Source organism: Zonotrichia albicollis, chromosome Z (genome assembly GCF_047830755.1).
Source record: "Zonotrichia albicollis isolate bZonAlb1 chromosome Z, bZonAlb1.hap1, whole genome shotgun sequence".
NCBI lineage: Eukaryota > Metazoa > Chordata > Aves > Passeriformes > Passerellidae > Zonotrichia > Zonotrichia albicollis.
This window is the reverse complement of record NC_133860.1, coordinates 70,476,048-70,493,619: the sequence shown is the minus strand read 5'-3', so window position 1 is coordinate 70,493,619 and position 17,572 is coordinate 70,476,048. Positions and strand designations below refer to the sequence as shown.

Here is a 17,572-nt window from a genome sequence, read left to right as displayed (position 1 = left end):
ACGAGCTAAAAAGGTGCCATCAAAACTAGTTAGAGCTCAGCTCTGATGCCTCTTTCCATCTCTGCCTGCTTCTTCTAGAGCACAGGCAGTTCCTCATGCAGAGTTCCCTGCTGCTCATAATGCAAGTCAGCAGTCACCTTCTCAGTGGCACTACCTCAGAAAAAACAACATCTGTATTCATTCTCCTTCTATGGAGGCAAAATACTAATCTTCCCTCACAACTACTGTCAATAAAGAAGATAAAGATATCTGCAGTATCTGGAGGTTCCTAAAATCCACAGATTTTGCTCATCTTCAACTGTCTCTTATTGAATTTTGTGCTAGCACATGCAGCAAAGACACTGACACACACCACAGGCTCCTGGCAGATCCCACTGTTGCTCAGCAAGAACAAGGATTTTAGATGCTCTTTAGAGGCACCCAGCTCTCACTGGGTGAGCCAGAACACATTTCCTGCTGGCCTGCAAACATCAGGGGCCTGATGCAGCACCAGTGTGGTCTGATCAATTTCTGGTCTGCTGAATAGTTTCATCACCACTTTTTACAACTGTGTAAACAGACCTGTCTCCAGAAGGGGCTCCAGACCCATGAGACTGAGCACAGATGCTGTGGAGAGGTGACCCCCACAGCAGATGGCATGGCAGAGGAGGATGCAGCCTAACTCTCCATTTTTGTAGCATGGGCAATGTTTTTCTACTTAATCATTTCTTCCTGCGACCCTTTGCACATGAGAACTTCTGGCCACCCTGAGCCTTCAGGTGTCCTTCACCAAGGTCCAGACACACAGAAATCTCCTTCCAAAAGCAGATGAATGGCATAATCTTGTATGACAGAGTTAATGGTTCCATGGCTAGTGGCATCCTATCTCCTCAGCGCTCAATGCTTCTGCTGCTTTTCCTGAGTTACACATTTAAAGCATGGTTTTCTCCAGTCCTGTTTCATTTACAATTTTGCATGGTGTGGTGGTTTAAAAATAGCTTGGAATGAAACTCCAAATAAGGTGTTCCTGTTCCCCCTACTCCTATTCCAGTGAGAGAGGGACAAATGTTGAGATAACAATGGTTGAGATAAAAATTTACTGAAAACAAATGGCAATGAAATAAGAAACACAGAAAAACAGAGCAATACTAGTAACAAAAGTATGCCAAAGAGAAGGTTCTTTACACACAAGAGATGTTTGCTACCTCAACTCAACATGCTTGGCTGCTGAGACAAAGACAAGATGGCAGATGCTCTCCCCAGACGGCATTCTCAGTCCCCGAGCACAAGACAGTGAATAAAAATTATGGAAAAACCTCCCAAAAGCTGGAATAATCTGTGTTGTGCCACCTAATTTTGACTGCTGGGCTCAACTCTGCTTAGTAGCATCAGCTTGTCTTGGGTCTTCTCTGCTTGGTTGGCTTGGCTGGGCTCAGGCTCAGGCTCAGGCTCAGGCTCAGGCTCAGGCTCAGGCTCAGACTCAGGCTCAGGCTCAGGCTCAGGCTCAGTTTTATTCCCCATGGTTCTTCCCACACGGTCACCATGGTGCTCTGCTGGGCTCAGCTGTGCTTGCTGCTTGGAGTTGTATTCTTTCTGAGGGACGGGAAGGGACAGGCAGTAGCAGGAGAGGGACAAAGTCTGCTGTGGTGGTCCCTGAGGAAAGAAATGGAACTAAACAGTGCTGCTTCTGCAGTGTGTTCGCTTTTTCTACCCCCGAAGCCACAGCCCAGCGATGATGGGGGTGGTACAGAACAGCAGCCCAGCCGTGCCTGCATGGCCACAGGCTCCACTGCTCCTCAGCCTCCACAAGCAAAACTAGGAGACGTGGTGACAAGTGTAACTAAAAGTTATTGCTAGTACATTAGGAGTTTTCAGGTGAATAATCATAGAGTCATATAAATGTTTGGGTTGGAAGGGACCTTGGAGATCATCTAGTTCCAGCTCTCTGCCACAAATGGGTACCTTGCGCTGGACCCCATCCAAAACCCAACTAACCTGGCCTTTGACACTTCCAGAGATGGAGCATCCACAGCTTCTGTGCTGTGGATAACCTGTGCCAGTGTCTCACCATCCTCACAGCAAAGGATTTCTTCCTAATATCTAAACTAACCTCACCCTGGTTAAAAGGTTTTCCCTTTCCCCTTTTTGGTTAAAAGGCATTTCCCCTTATCCTATCACTTCATGCCCTTGGAAAAAGTTCCTCTGCACCTTTCTATTAGAACCTCTTTAGGTACTGGAAGATACCTATGAAATCTCCACAGAGCCTTCTCCTCTCCAGGCTGAACAGCCCCAGACATTCTGTTCTTGTAGAAAGGTTCTGTTCTTGTAGAAAGGCTCCAGCCTTCTGGTCATTGTCATGGCTCCTTCCTGGATTTGCTCCATGAGGTCCACATCTTTCTTATGTTGGGGAGCCCAGAGCTGGATGCAGTGTTCCGGGTGGGCTCTCCCCAGAGCAGAGCAGAGGGGCAGAATCCCCTCCCTGCCCTGCTGCCCACGCTGCTCTGGATGCAGCCCAGGGCACGTTTGGCTCTCTGGGCTGGGAGTGCCCCTGGCTGGGTCATGCCCAGCCTCTCCCCCACCAGCACCCCCCAGTCCTGCTCACAGGGCTGCTCTCCATCCGTTCTCTTCCCAGCCTGCATTTGTCCTTGGGATTGCCCCAGTCCAGGTGCAGCACCTTGTTCTTGGCCTTGTTCAACTTCATGCATCAGCCCACACTCAGGTGTCCCTTCCCTCCAGAGTGTCACCACACCACACAGCTCAGTGTTTTTAGCAAACTTACTGAGGGTTCTCTCAATCCCACTCTCCACATCACTGACAAAAACGTTAAACTGCATCAGTAGAAATATCTGTCCCTGATAAACCATACTCACATCATGCTACATGCAGGATTTTGTCTTAAAGCTCCTCCAGGGGTCATTTCCTTCTAGTTTTTTAGAGAAGCAGCAAAGTAAGCATCTCATATGCTGCCAGCATGTGCTCACTGCTGCTGGTTATCCAGCCATTTCACTGGCTGTGGGAGCACAGCAGTTCTTCAAGTGGCAATCTAAGTTAATCAGTGTACAAAGTGAAAAGTGAAAGTAGCTGACGTACCAGAATTTTGCCAATTTACTTACCTGAATCTGCATTAAACACCTTAACCATTAACCACCCGCTGCATACTCACTTTTACACCAACAGAAGCTCATTACCTTCTACCTCTGTGAAGACAGTTTAATCCAAGCTATAAAGATTAATCCAACAGGTTTACTGTGCATATGTAACTTCCATGTCTCTTCATCCAAAAGTCTTCCTTTCTTCCTTCCACTTGTTACTGGGAAAACAGCAGGAACTTTGACAGGATTCTTTTTACATGTTTTATGAGCACAGTCCATCTGCTAGCACCAAGCATCAATAATGGATTTTTTTTGGCAGAATTTGCCAGGTGATGGAAATGCATTCCCAGAATACCTGGTGAAAAGCATGTTCGTCTATACCTCACCCATGATGTCACTTACCTCTTACTGTCCTGCACTATCCTGCATTGATGACCTAAAAACAATACTCATTGCTGTTCCCTAGATACCACTTTTCAGAGGGATTTGGCTTTTTCCTTTTTCTCATATTCCTTTGGCAGAACTCTAAACATTGACCTTTTTCCAATTGGGATCTTTCACTTTCATAATATAGGGGCTTTATTAGCTTTAGTTTTCTGGTCTTTTCATTTTAAAACCTCTTGAACAGAAAAACTTTACATCTGACAAGCCTGCCTTAAAAGATGCATATTCTTGGATTCACACTTTATTCTAAATGAACTTTAAAACGAAACAATGTGGAAAGCAGACCTTACTGCTGAAATTCTGCATGCAAATAAATAATTTCAGGCCAAATTGTGCCTTGGAATTGAGGTTCAGGAAAATGACTTCCAAAAGGCTCTCCAAAATGGCTCTAAGAATGTAGGCTTTCAGTCCTACTATATTGAGATTAAATAAATACATGGTTTAAGTCAAGCTTGCTTTTAAGTACATTCCTGAGCAGGGAAGGACATACTTAAGCAATTGTTTAACTGTTTTCCTGAAACACAACCCCAGAAGTTAGGAATGTATGACAGCAACTATTTCTTGGTCAGCTGACTTAGACTCTGCTAATCAAAATGCAGCACAGGTGCATGGGAACTCCCCAGCTATGCAGATACTCACACTTGAAAAACATGAGACACAGCTTGTGCTTTTTTTATACAACATGATTTGAAATGCCTCATAAATTGTTTTCACTTGATTAAAGAAAAGAGTCAACTTTGCAGAAAACAATTTATTAAATACATAAGACTTGGTTGCTACACCTAATTACAGACAAAATACTGTGAATAAAGCATGCACTTACCACAGACATCAATGACTATTTTGATTTATTTTAAATGGTCTTTATTTCTGTAAGTTAAGGCTGTACCAATACAAATTTTAAAAATCAAAAATACAAAGTCACACTACAATAGTAGCAAACATTGTACAGACACTGAAACCAATCTCTAATGCAGCAGAATCAGACTTCTTAAAGATTATCGTGAGAGAACAAAAATGGAGGTGAAGTGCAATAAAGATCTGAATATCTCTGGAATTTACAGACCAGTAACAGTGAATGTCATACTCCAATTAGCACAAACAGAATTCATTATTTTCAGAAGCCTAACTATCTGAGAACTAAGCAGGAGAGAAAACTCATAAATACTACCTTAAAAAAAACCCTCTTGGTCTTTATTTTCTTCTTATTGAGGGCACTTCTGTACTCAAATACTTAAAGAATATTTTTCAAGACATTGTGGCAGACAACAGTACAATACACATTTGTTCACTCTATCCCCATTAACAAACAGTGGAGTGTCTTGAAGAAGAAAAATACATCACAACAACAACAACAACAAAAAATTTAACTGACACAAGTGACAGACAACATTGTTGACCATATCGATCTTCACCAGTGAAGGAGCTTACCATGTATGAAGTTTGCTACTTAAAAATGTGCTGCAGGCATGGCAATATGACATTCACATGGGTCAAAACTTATCCAGTTGATGAGTAAAAGAATTACCAGCCATGGAAACACCACTGGGGACCTGAGGTTCAAAGTGGGTTATGAAATCCTTCTTCGTTTACAGCCACAAAACCTTTTTGCTTGTTTTTTTCCTGATGCTGTGCAAGCACAGAAATAGGGTAATTTGAGGACAACGGGGCCAAACAGTTAATTGAAAATGGACTAATTGAAAAACTTGACAATGTTACTCATATTTTCAGAAAATGATCCAGTAATCTCCCCCTTCCCCCCAGATTTCTAGATTTGCAGAGCTTAATGCATCAAAATGCATCAAAATATTACTTCTCCCTAGTAAATTTCTGTTCATTTAATCTCACAAATCCCAGAACAAGGGATCTGTGTAAGAAGGTGCCCTGTGTACAGGCAACTGCATTCAGAGTTGATGATGATGATACACAGCACTCCTCATGCTAAAATCTCTGCCTTAAATAGCTGATTACAGCTGGGGCTTGCAAGGGGGTCTAAAAAAAGCTAGGTCCCAAATTTCACTGGGGTTTGGATAGATAATTCTTTCCTGGATCCTTTCAGCAGCATAGGCTAAGCTATATTTAAAAGGAAAAAGGAAAGCTGGTCCTGCAATATAATGCACATCAGACAAAATGCAATTACAGGACTGACAGTATGTACACAGAAGGAATCACTGTGATTGGAAGGTGGTATCTAAATGAGCACACCATTAATATAATCTAATCTGCATCTTGAAACTGATTAATTGTGGTGAAAAGCAAGTAAATTCAACTAGAGACTCACATGCCATAGGCAGCAGGCTAGATCAGGTCTGCACCTATAGAACTCTTACTGCATTTCCAGTGTGCAACCTGGAAATAAAGTATGTTGATGGCTTTTTTGACTCAAATCTAAGCTGGAGATAATGCAGATATTCCTAGCTTCACTATGGAAAATAAGAAGATGGGAAAAAAACAGCTGCTGTGTTGAAATCTGTTTTTTTGGCAAATTAGGCCAACACATAGAAGTTAGAAAGACAAGTTGGTAAGACAATTAGTGCAATGGTGAGACCACTGAGACTCTGATCTACTCATACATTGAAGAAACATAGGATGAAAGACCATGCCTTGAATATTCAATATTAGGGCCATGCAGGCAGGAGTTCTGTGGAGTGAAAACTCTTCACTCTTACTAGTGGAAGCACATGTTCATGTGTAAATGGCTACTAGACAACCAAAACAATGGAGAACCACACTGCAACTAGTCCCAGCTGGCTCCTCATCTGGTAAAGCAAGTCTGAAGAAGCTTCCAGTTTTTAAAGGACAATACAGGACCTATAATTTCTGAAGAGAGCCCTATTTTCTCCAACTGATAGAAACTGAGGTGCTGCAAAAGGCTTTTCAATATTCTATCATTTGTGAAAGGTTTTAATCTTCAGCTGGAGTTTTGAATTCATTCAAGGTTTTGGTGAACCAGTTTGCAACCTACTATACTGGATAATTTTCAGTATATTGTGTATGCTTCCCTTAATATTGCCTTTTGTAAATGTCCAGGGTATCACCAAAAGAAACAACTACATTGAAAAATTTGGCATAAATGTTAACTTTTGGAAGTGTTTTACATCACAAGGGCTGTCAGTTTTCCTGCTTGGAGACAGATACTTCAGACCAATACTTCTAAGGATGAACTCAATGTATTCTTATTTTGCCCAGTCATGCAGGTTTTCTCATGACTTGTTATTTTGATTTGAAAAGTCTTTTCAAGACAGCCTTCATGTCTCAACAGAGATGGAAATATTATATTAAAGACCAGCCTAGGTATAGTGAACCATGCCTGGTGGCTGGGAAATCCACCAGAGGTATCTCACATTTCCCTCTTGCCTGTTTGTTGTATGAGTACAGTATGATACAATTTCAGCCTGTCAGAATCTTACAAAGATCAAAACGAATGCATGTGCTTGTGCGCATTTACAACACTGCCAGATTTTACACAGAGGGTAGAAGAGGAACTGAAAATGCAATGTCAGAATTTTGATATACAGGGCATGTCTGCCATGCGGGCAGTTGGAAAGAAAAAGACCAAAAATCTTGGGCTTGACTTTCATCCAAGTCTCATTTGGCAGCAATGTGTGGCTTCCATAGAGGCAGAGCAGAGACTGGAATCCACCACTTGACCAGGGTGACACTTGTTTACAAGAGCCAGCTCACAACTGCTATGAGAGCTAAGAGTTTCTTATGGTAATCAGAGGACCGCTTTAATTAAATGGTGTTTTTGCATGCTCCAAAATTACTTGAGCAGGCTTGCTATTCATTAGATCCATTACCAATGGTGTTACAGATTCCCTCATACCCCTCACAGTTGGTAGACTGCTGCTGCAGGAGGTGTGGCAGGAGAACATGGCTTTCTTTCAGCTCTATTAAAGGTTTTCCAAATTAGAATCAATGGAAGACACTTGAAAGAAAGATGGAGAGTTAATTTTTTTCCCCTTTTACTTCTTTTTTAAGCTTCAAGGTAGTAAGTGATAGATAAGCTATGCAAGGTATTAGAAATTTGGCACATCCCATCTACCACAACATATTGATTCCTTCTACAGAAGGCACTAAATACTGGCATAAACTAAGAAATGATCAGCAGAATGCAGTTTTAGTATGACACACAAAAATCCTGGCACAGCTTCATAGTACAATTTTCACTTTCCTAAAATGGTGGTGATTATAGCAGCAATGGTTAGGGTTTTTACAAGTACCACAAAAACATACAAATGTCAGAACATCTAGAACACATGCAAAATTTCAAGAGCAATATCACTGAATTACATAATGCATAGAGTTATTATTATTATTATTATTCAAGACAGTGTAATATTTTTAATAAACAAAAGTTTTTTTAAACCTACAAACAGTTTTGCAAACTGTTCTTAAAAAGAGTTGTTAAAGTCAGTGAGTAAGTGTTAACCTTTCAGTGCTTTAACAATGAATTGGTCACTATGGAGAATTCAGTTAGATGAAAATTTAGTTATACTTATGCAAAATATGTTTGCCAACTGCTGTTTTGGAAGAAACTGTGCTAATCTTGTCAATTTACAAAATGGCAAAAAATACATTTACATTAAAAGATTAGAAAGATTAAACATTGCATGCAGGGGAAGACTAAATCCTTGCGTTAGCTGTTTCTCCTAGCACTGCTCACCATGAGACTAAGGGTTGTCATAGCAAAAATGCTTTTCAAAAGCAGAGTTAAAGCCTGCAGATAATTGATACAAATGGAAAAGATTTTCTAATTCTGGTGTAAAACAAAGAAGGATATTAAAGGATAAGGATTACGCTTGCCTTCTTTAGAAAAAAGGACAAAAACTTCCATTGTGTTTGCCAGGCTTTTCCACTGCCTTTCCCCAGCTTTTCATTCACTTGGATATTCTGTCACTTCTTTTCTTCCAGTGTTGAGTAGTTTTTCTGCCTGGACAGGTCTTGAGATGAACCCTGAGATGGATGTGTCACATGGACAAAAACAAGCACTGACACACATCTATGGCCAAGTGATGTCCCCTCCTGCACCCCTCAGACTCATTTCCAGTACGGCTAGTCATGTTCTTGGGGGGAAAGTGCAGCAACAGCCCGAGCTTGGTGGAAGCAGAGGCAAGGGCACACACTTCTCACAGCACTCTGCAGAAATGGCACCAAATTCTCTCTGGCAGCAGCACCACCCAGATTGCAGGTACTGCCATAAATAGGTGCAAAATCAGGTTTGCACCATCTCCTCCCCTGACAGCTTTCAGATTTCATTAAGACATTTCATTTCACATTTTGTCTGCACATCTCTGAATGCCTCGGATACTTCTGCACTTGCATTTCACATCCATGTCCCCAGCCTTGTGCAGAGGAACTCAGTCTTTCAAGCTGCTCACAGAGAAAGCTCCTGAAGAAGGCCAAGCTTCCAAGATCTGAATCATAGGCACCAGGCAGAAAACAAAGGTCTCCACAAAGTGACCAACACTCCAGTCATTGTTCAGCGCACCTTTAGCCTTAGAGACACTAGGATATTTGTCTCCATACACAAAAGTTACTAGAAATCAATTTGAAGCCATTTATTATTGATCCTTGACTTCTATATCCACCACTGAAGACAGTCAGGCCATGTCTCCTGCATCACTTTTTTTTTCAGGATGGAAATTTACATATAGGAAGTGAATTAAATGTGTGATAGTAGAAGAGACAGAGGGATCCCAGTAGGAGCAATGTGGAGCAGACTATAAAGCTACACATGATCTAGGCCAGCTGAGAACACGTTATAATGGTAACAAGGGCAGATTACAACTCAGTAAGATTACAACTTTCAGAAAGCAGATCAAATTCTAGGCATGAGGAATGTCAAAGAGTTTTATTTGTTCATAAAAAAAAAGAAAAAAAGAAAACCAGCTGAAGTGGCAAAGATAGTATCTGTTAAATTAATTAATTGCATTTAGTCTTCTATATTGTCCTAAACATTTTGCATTTTCTTGATGATTTTTCTTTCACTTGACTGTTATTTTCTTGACACTAAGAGACTGCATCAAACAGTAGTAACCAAAAAGAAATCACTAATCAATTCCTACAGCTTTGTTTAAAAGAGCTTAACACCTCATTCCAACTGAAACTACCCCACTGAATTTCAAAGATAGCACCTACCTTACCAGTGCCTTAAATGCTGTGAAAGAAACCTCTTTTAATTACAAAAGATCAGATTGAAATCTGAAATGGTACTGTCTTTTCAGATAGTGATAAGTGCTGTCTAATGAATATTGAGCACAAGAACAAAAGATTAGACAAAACCATCCTAGTGTCTTTGAAACAGTTAAGTCCATCCTTTAATGCACAAACAACTCATATAGTGGCATTTGTATAATAAAATAAATTGAATTTAGTATGCATTACCAGATGCACTACCATTAACCAATTGAGTGAGAATACAGAAGAAATAAATTAATTTCTTGAGACAGAAATCCATCTGTTCATGTAACAAGAAAATTTTGTGGCAAACTCATATTTTCCCACATCTGTTTAGGAATTAAAGCTTTAGATATCACCACTGCTTCAAATACGTTCCACTTGGGAGGATAGCGTCAAACTTTTCCACAAACTCAGAGGTGTCTCTGGGCAGTGGGGCTTCACAGCTTTGCAGGATTTTGTCACTGTAAATGCCTCTCTGCTGCTTCCAGGAAGAGTCAAGGTGCTGGAGAACAATGGCAGCAGACCTTCGCAGGCATCAGCCACAGTGCAGCGGGGAGGAACAGGCTGGAACCTGGTTTGCAGGAGTGCAGCTGGAAGCAGTGCAACCATGCAACTCACCGGGGCTCAGAGAACGTGGATGTGTCCTCGGAAGGGCCATTCCTCCACCGGCTGTGGTTATGCTCCTGTGAAAGAGGTGGAGCATTGATGTCCCTGGGGGCTCTTAGCCTTCCAAAACCCTTGAAGAGATCAAGCACAGCCTCATGTGTTTTTCGCATGCTGTTCTTTGGAAAATATCATCATTTAATTGTACTTAAGGCCTTCTCCCTTTGCTTGCAGATGCCCAGCTGATAGGGATGTCCTTGAAAAGCTGCCCTTGGGCTCTCTGTTTTCGGAGAATCGTGCTGCGACCTTCATGTTGGCTCTGCACAGAGCAAACACACAGCTGGAAAACACCAGCTATTATGGTGTCCACAACCACCAAGACATGGCTCAGCACATGGGGTCCATCACCAGAAAGTGCATTACCAAGTTTCTGGCTAGGAATACAGCCATACTTTACAATGGATGGTCTCCTCTCTCCACTGTTCCTCAGCACTGAGTGCACATTCAGCACATGCAGGAAAGCAGAGAAATAAGAGAAAATACATCCTACCTCTTAAAAACAAGGAGAGCAAAGAAGCCATCTCTCCATGGTGACATTTAGCAAAGAACCCTCATTAAAGAGTAGATCCATTTCCTGCCATGTTTCATAGTGAGAAGTCTTTCTCTGCACTAACCCAGAGGGATGAATTGGTTCATTTCAGGCAAATACAATGACAAATCTGCATCCTGCAGATTCTCTTTTTTAACACACGTTCATGCTGCCTCTGGAAATTTGGGGAGCCGGATGTGTCCCAATGTCCTGTTGTTTGCACCATGAGCTGAATTCCTCTCCATGACAGAGGGAGCCCAAAAGTTGCATACTGTTGAGGACCAGTCATCTCAGTGCTATTTGCCAGTCCATTATGTCAGCGGAGGGCTACACAGCACACAGACATGAGCCTGGTCCTCCACATAGGAGGAGTCATGTCAAGTCATTTCATGACTTGAAAGCCTCTCACAAAAAGCAGAAGAGGGAAGGAGAGTGCTTCCCTCACATGCGAGATGCGAGCCTCCAGAGTGCTCCCACACAGTATCCCACAACTCCACATATCCCATGCGAGGTGGGCTGCCCTGAGCACGTTATCCCCAAAGCACAAGGTCACTTGATGGGCAGAGCTCCCAGCCAAGAGCAGCCCTGTACACAGCGGTCCCCCTGCCCCACAGTGCAGACACCAGGAAGGAGGAATATTTGAGGATCAGAAAGGTGAGAGGAGTGGAGCTGTTGGGGTTGGGGAAGACCAGTCAATCACAATCATTTCCAGCTAACTGCAAGATGGAATGATCAGCCCATGCACCACACGTGCTAGTCAGGTCAGTCAATTCACTTATGGGAGGTACACAGACATGATGACAAGAAACGGTAAAATATGAGCTGAACAGGAAGAAACCTAGTGCAACAGGAATCTCATTTTCCTTAAGGCTGTCTTGGTCCTTAGGGCAGCCTGGGCTCTAGAGTGACACAGCACCTGCTCCTTCTGATCCCCATCTTACCACCCCACATCACTTGCACAAACAGCAGAACAAGATTTGGTCACAAACATCTAAGACATGGACACTTAACAGTACAACATTGCTTGTGTGTCACTCTCTACACAGCTTTCAAAGAGGGTAACAATATTGTAGAGACTGAGTATCAGACATAGTCACTTCTAAAAAGAGCTTGAAAGTGTTGATACTCTTCATAAAGGAGAACGTGCAACAGGGACACAGATTCCATTGTTAGATTATCCTCTATGTCAGTAGCCCTGATGCTGCTATTATAGAATTATTGCATTATGCAAGTGAACAAGGTATATGCTGTTATTTTAGATATCCCTTGGAATTTAGTTTACAATGTAGTTCATGACAGTATTTCATTCTCCTGCACTTAAAAATACATTTTGTTGCATAAATACATTTTTGAAAATAAAACAGGCAGTTTGTGACACCCAGGCAGCACAGACTTCAGTTTCAACTAACTGCACAAAGATGCAACATTGTGCAAAACCACACCACCATAAATACATGCATGGATGACTAAAAAACCAGAGCTTACACCGTCCAAAGTGTCCACAGCTCTGCCCATCTACATGTGCAATCATGCGGACAGATCCAAATGCATGTATTGTGCACCACTGCATCCAGATTAGTCCAGTGACATCCACATATAATCCCCATGTTTGACTCTTATTGTGGTGTCCTGAGAAGGCCATGTGGGAAAGTCAGCACTAACATTAGTGCAGACCCCTTTGCACTGTGTAGGCCTGTGCTTTGGCACTCAGCCTCTTAAGTTCAAGGCCAAATTTTGCTCTTGGTAGCACTGAGCAAATCTCCCAAAAGCCAGTAGATAATTCTGAAGGCATCTAATACATCTACAAATGATTCAGCAGGGTCTGAATCTGCATTATCCTTTTGATATGTTTCTAATGGGATGCAGTAGCTCAGCCAGGCTAATGACTCTGTGATGCTGGTAGACGAACACCATCCTCTGTCTCCCTGATGGGGTCTGCACCTCAGTTTTTATAGGAGATTCAGCTCAGTACATTGGCAGAATGTACCTTTTTTTGCTGTCTTTTCTGCTGGGGAGCTGAGTTGAAATCACTCACTGACAAGGTCTAACATCAAGTTGAAGAAAGGTGAGTCCTTAAAAAAATGAAGGAAAAGGAGGAAAAAGAATGGAGAAAAGCAAGCCCCATTTTGGAGCCAGCTAACCTCATCTTAAGGAAATCACAGCCTCACTGCTTCCACAGAAGCTCAGCTTTTACATCGGAGTATGATGTAGTCAGGAGTGCAGCCACCCACCTGCAGTACCTCACTGTAACCACTGCACCCAATCACCATCATACAGACTGTGCTGGACAGGAGCAGGACAGTGTTTTGCCAGCTGCCCTTGAGTTCATGGTAAGAGGTGCTCAGTAACAAAAGCCAAGGCTGGAGACCACAGTTCTTCGTTCAGCCAGAGGGACAGGATGTTAAGACTCGGCAGCATTAGTCCGTGGCTACACTGCTGTATCTTAGCACCAGGGAGGGTGCACACCATTGCTATGAGCTTGCAACTTGCTGCCAAAGCAGGCATGAAACCCTCAGTCAAAATTGCAAATCACTGAGTTGTCCTCTCTCACCTAAAATAACAAGATCTACATGTACTCTCCTACCAGTATTAGACAAAATCATGAGAGTAACTTAAACCCAAAGTCCCTCTCCCAGACAGTTAATAACCTTTCACAGTCTTAATACAAATGGCAATTAGACTAACTGTTGTCACTCAATTCCTTTAACTGTGCACAAATAAGACTAAATAATAGGTTATATTAAATGCCCTTCAAAACTAGTAAGTTTATTTTTGTACTATATTACATGGGTATCATATTCTGTTCATATTACTATTCTGTCCATTAACTTCTTCAGGATAGTCAGCATGGATTTACTAAAAGTAATCCCAGAGCAAGAGTGGTCTTGCAAAACTGCTTTTCACTGTATCATACTAAAAGCACTGCTGTGAAAAGGCAAGGCAGTACAAACAGCAATCAGATATCTGGCCTCATCTAGAAATTGGGCAGCTGTCTTTCTGCCTTCACCTGAAATCTCTCTGTGCTTCTGTCTCCTCCACCAACAAGTCAGATATGCCATGGCACTGAATGTCACAGACACAGCTTGCAATCACTTCAGCAGAGTTATACTTTGGCCTCATGTCCCAAAGCCAAGTTACAAAAGGAGGTCTCTATAATATGAACAACTGCTTGTACCCACCAATCCACTGCCTACCCTGAGAGACAGCGGATGGTAAATGGAAGACTGTAGAACTGGTGGCTACACTACCATGGAGTGTCAGACACAGGAAACCAGACCTTTTACCAGGCTTGCTACATGTGGAAAAAAAAAGAGATCACAGCCAGGTTGTGTCCCCTGCATAAAGCTTCCTGGGAGGACAGGTATTTATTATAGTAGAAATCTCTGCCCTTAGGCTTTTCAGTGCCACATCTGCTACCTATTTCATCCCCAAAACATACCTTCAGTAAGGCTTAAGTGAGGTGCAGACACTCTGCCACCTCCTTCTCACACAGGAACATGTCATCCTAGGAACACAGAAAAAAAGTCTATAGGTGCTAGGTGAGTTACTTCTATTTCTATTTGCTACCTTTCTTTTACCTCTTCTTTGGAATTAGTGATGATTAAAGTCATTGCACAGTTGCAGATCTAAAGAATTTGAAGGATATACAGGAATGTGAACAAATACAGACAAACGAGCATAAAGAAACTAAACTATTAAAAATTGCTAAACAAGAAAGCCTCTCCAAAGGCTGTTTGGTCCAGCCAGAATAATACCCAGCAGAAGTCAGCCAAGGTTGTCTTTCATTGACTTCAGCAGGAACTCAATTACCCCAGCAGACTTTTCTAAAGCCTCACCACAGCCCTAGCATGTCCTTGAGGAACTTACACTAAGTTTATTTACTTGAAAAGTATTGTTCCTAATTTTAAGTGTCAAGAATTATAATTGTTCACTGAAATAGTGAATTTGATAGTGTTTTTCCCATACTTGTAGTAGAACAACTACATTAAAAAGGAGAACAGTAGAAGTTGTTATTTCAAGGCTTTAAGGTCCAAATTCTACCTTCAGATTCACGCATTTTCCATTGTCTGCAATGGAAACAGATGATGTATAGCTAAGTTAAACTGGTATTCCAGCACTTAAAACTATCCAGCTTTTTACCTCTCTGTAGAATTTCTTTAAAAATTTCTGTAGAAATATCATTACACTCTCTATTGTTTTGTGGATTTCAAATGATGGCTTAAGACATAGTTGATGTCATTTTTCTGTACAGCTGGGATAAGACTGCAGATTTTTCTGTACTGTTTGTTTTCCCAGAATACTGAAAGAGTGCTCTATGTCAACAGATTTTACATTACATACACACATTGATAAAATACTAACAACCTATAGTTAAAGAGGTGAAATTATGTGTGACAATGGTTTTCCCATTATACTTTTGCATATTGTTGAAAAGAGTACTTTTTAGCCTAAACACCAGCAACATTTTGATCCTAGAAAATCGACATACCCAAAAGTTTAAAATGGCATTTAGCTGACTTCAGGATTTTTGTAGTGTAAATGAGCCTCAGGAAACATAATAAAAACAGACAAAAATGCTGTAAATGGTTTTGTGAACTTACATTGATGCATTTCTTATTTCTTGGTCTTGCTGATCAAGAATAAACTAGCAGGTAAGAAGCAGCAGCCAATGTTAAGTTTGTCTCCTCCACTGTGGGAGGTCATGTTACAATACTAAGTTGAAAAAATGCTTTAGAACAGAATCACTATGTAAGCCTCCCTGGGGATTTACACTCATTAATGTGTGCATGTTAAAAATGGTATTTTCAGTCTATCTTGTGTTGCCTGAGAACCATTTCTATCCTTTTAAAATCTGCATTTGTATTATAACCCATAAGTACCTTTCATTTTTGCATTAGCACTATAAATACTGTTAGTAATGCTAAACTATTTCTGTTGACTTATTTGTAGAAAGAAAAATATATTATATGTTTATATATTCTTATAAAGTTAATTAACACTGGAGAGAGGGCTGAGAGGGGGAATAGTGTACAATCACAGCTGATGTGTATTATTGAGCACAAATTCAATGCCTGAAACAAAAAGGTAAAGAGAAAAGTGTTTGGTGTTCTTTCAAGCAGTGTCAGATGACGAGTCATAGGATGCTGACACTATGAAGTTGCCAGTATTAGAGTGACTTGCCATGGACTGGGCAGCTTGCTGGCTCAAGTTATTGCAGATCAGCACCAGCTGGTTGCTCTGAGCTTCTGAGAGGGTGCTGCAGCTCTGGTAGACACTGAAGTTGGTCTTGCGGCCAGGGATGTTCCCTTTCTCACACATTGTCTTCACCATCTTGGCAAGCTTGTTTTTCCCCAGGGCTTGGCAGTTGTACCAGTGAAGTGCAGCCAAGTTGACAACGGGTTTGATGGACAGGTAAAAAGGCGCATCCTCGTAGCGCATGGCCGGAGGGCGGCGCTGGGCGTACTCCTTGTAGTCCTGCACGGGGCAGGTCTGCGGGGAGTGCTGGGTGGCGTACACTCGCGAGTCCGTCCCGCCTCTCTTGCTCTTGGCACTCGCATCCCCGTTGTCTGGCCCCATCCACTCCAGGTACTCCAACCCAGTCTCTGTCACTCGCAACCGGATGTCTCCCCACTTGAGGGTGGACCCGTGGAAACCTGTGCAGTGTCCAAATGCCTTAGTGTTGTTCAGCCACACTAGGTTCAGAAGCCCTTCAGGATTGTACCTGCTCAATAAGCCTCTTTTGCGCAGGATAAGCTCATCAGCAAAGGTAAGCTTCATGGATTTGTGTGGCTTGTTTCCTTTGCCTTTACACCTCAGCTCTATCTGCTTTTGCTTTAGAGCTTCCTGGGACCTCTTGAACTCCTTATCCCTTGTAATACTGTATCCATACCTGTGCTCTTTGAGATACCGCTCCAGTCCACACTGATAGTTGGCCAGACTGTTTGGCTCATATTCAGACCCATCCTTTTGTCTGGCATCCACAAAGAAGGATGCAAGATAGGCATCAAGCTCTTTGCAGGGGATGACATAGATCTCACGGGTCTCAGAGGGGTACTTGGAAATGAGGAATTCTCGGAAATTGCGGAGAGCAGTCTGTGTGCTTCGAATGGTCTTCTCATTCTGCTCCCTGCTGAGCTCTGCTGCTCTCTCATCCTGGTCTGGAAGAGGAAGAATGGGACAGAAAAGAGAAAGTAGAAGCAGTGAGTTTATGTGATGCGCTTTTCCCTAAAACAAATTTCCTCAAAAAGGAAAGAACTCAAAATCAAATTCACAAAGAGCAGTGGTAAGCATCTTTACATACCTGTCACATGACTGAAAAGCCAACTTCAGTTTAACAAATGACATACTATATGATACAAAACTAAGTGAGCTCCTCATGACACTGGGGCACAGTTTTGTGCATGGACATTTATGAAAAGCACTGAGATTAAAGGCAATAGGCTTTTTACAACTAGGCAAAGTGGAAGGATTTTCTGTGGATCCCAATGTTGTGTGCAAGGCCCAGACTCAGGAATAAGCCCACTTTGAATTGTTTCATTTGTGAAATGAGAAGGTGTACTGGTTACATGTTTTTTCCCTAGGAAAAAAAAAAAAGGAGCTAAAGCATCATATTTATGATTGTAATACTTATCTTTAATCAGATACATTTTTAAAGAGTGAAATAAATATAGCCAGAATGAAC

General features: G+C 41.9%; 1 protein-coding gene across 5 annotated transcripts in view; it reads right to left on the bottom strand.

Moving 5' to 3' along the window:
- Positions 1-4,282: 4,282 nt before the first annotated feature.
- KIAA1958 (KIAA1958 ortholog) overlaps positions 4,283-17,572 on the bottom strand; it is a 79,218-nt gene continuing 65,928 nt past the window's right edge. For all 5 annotated transcript variants that reach the window (XM_074532195.1, XM_026797109.2, XM_014271544.3 and 2 more), the window contains one exon: positions 4,283-17,048. In XM_074532195.1, the coding sequence (XP_074388296.1) occupies positions 16,003-17,048 (1,046 nt within the window). In that variant the 3' untranslated portion in view covers positions 4,283-16,002. The remainder of the gene's footprint in view (positions 17,049-17,572) is intronic.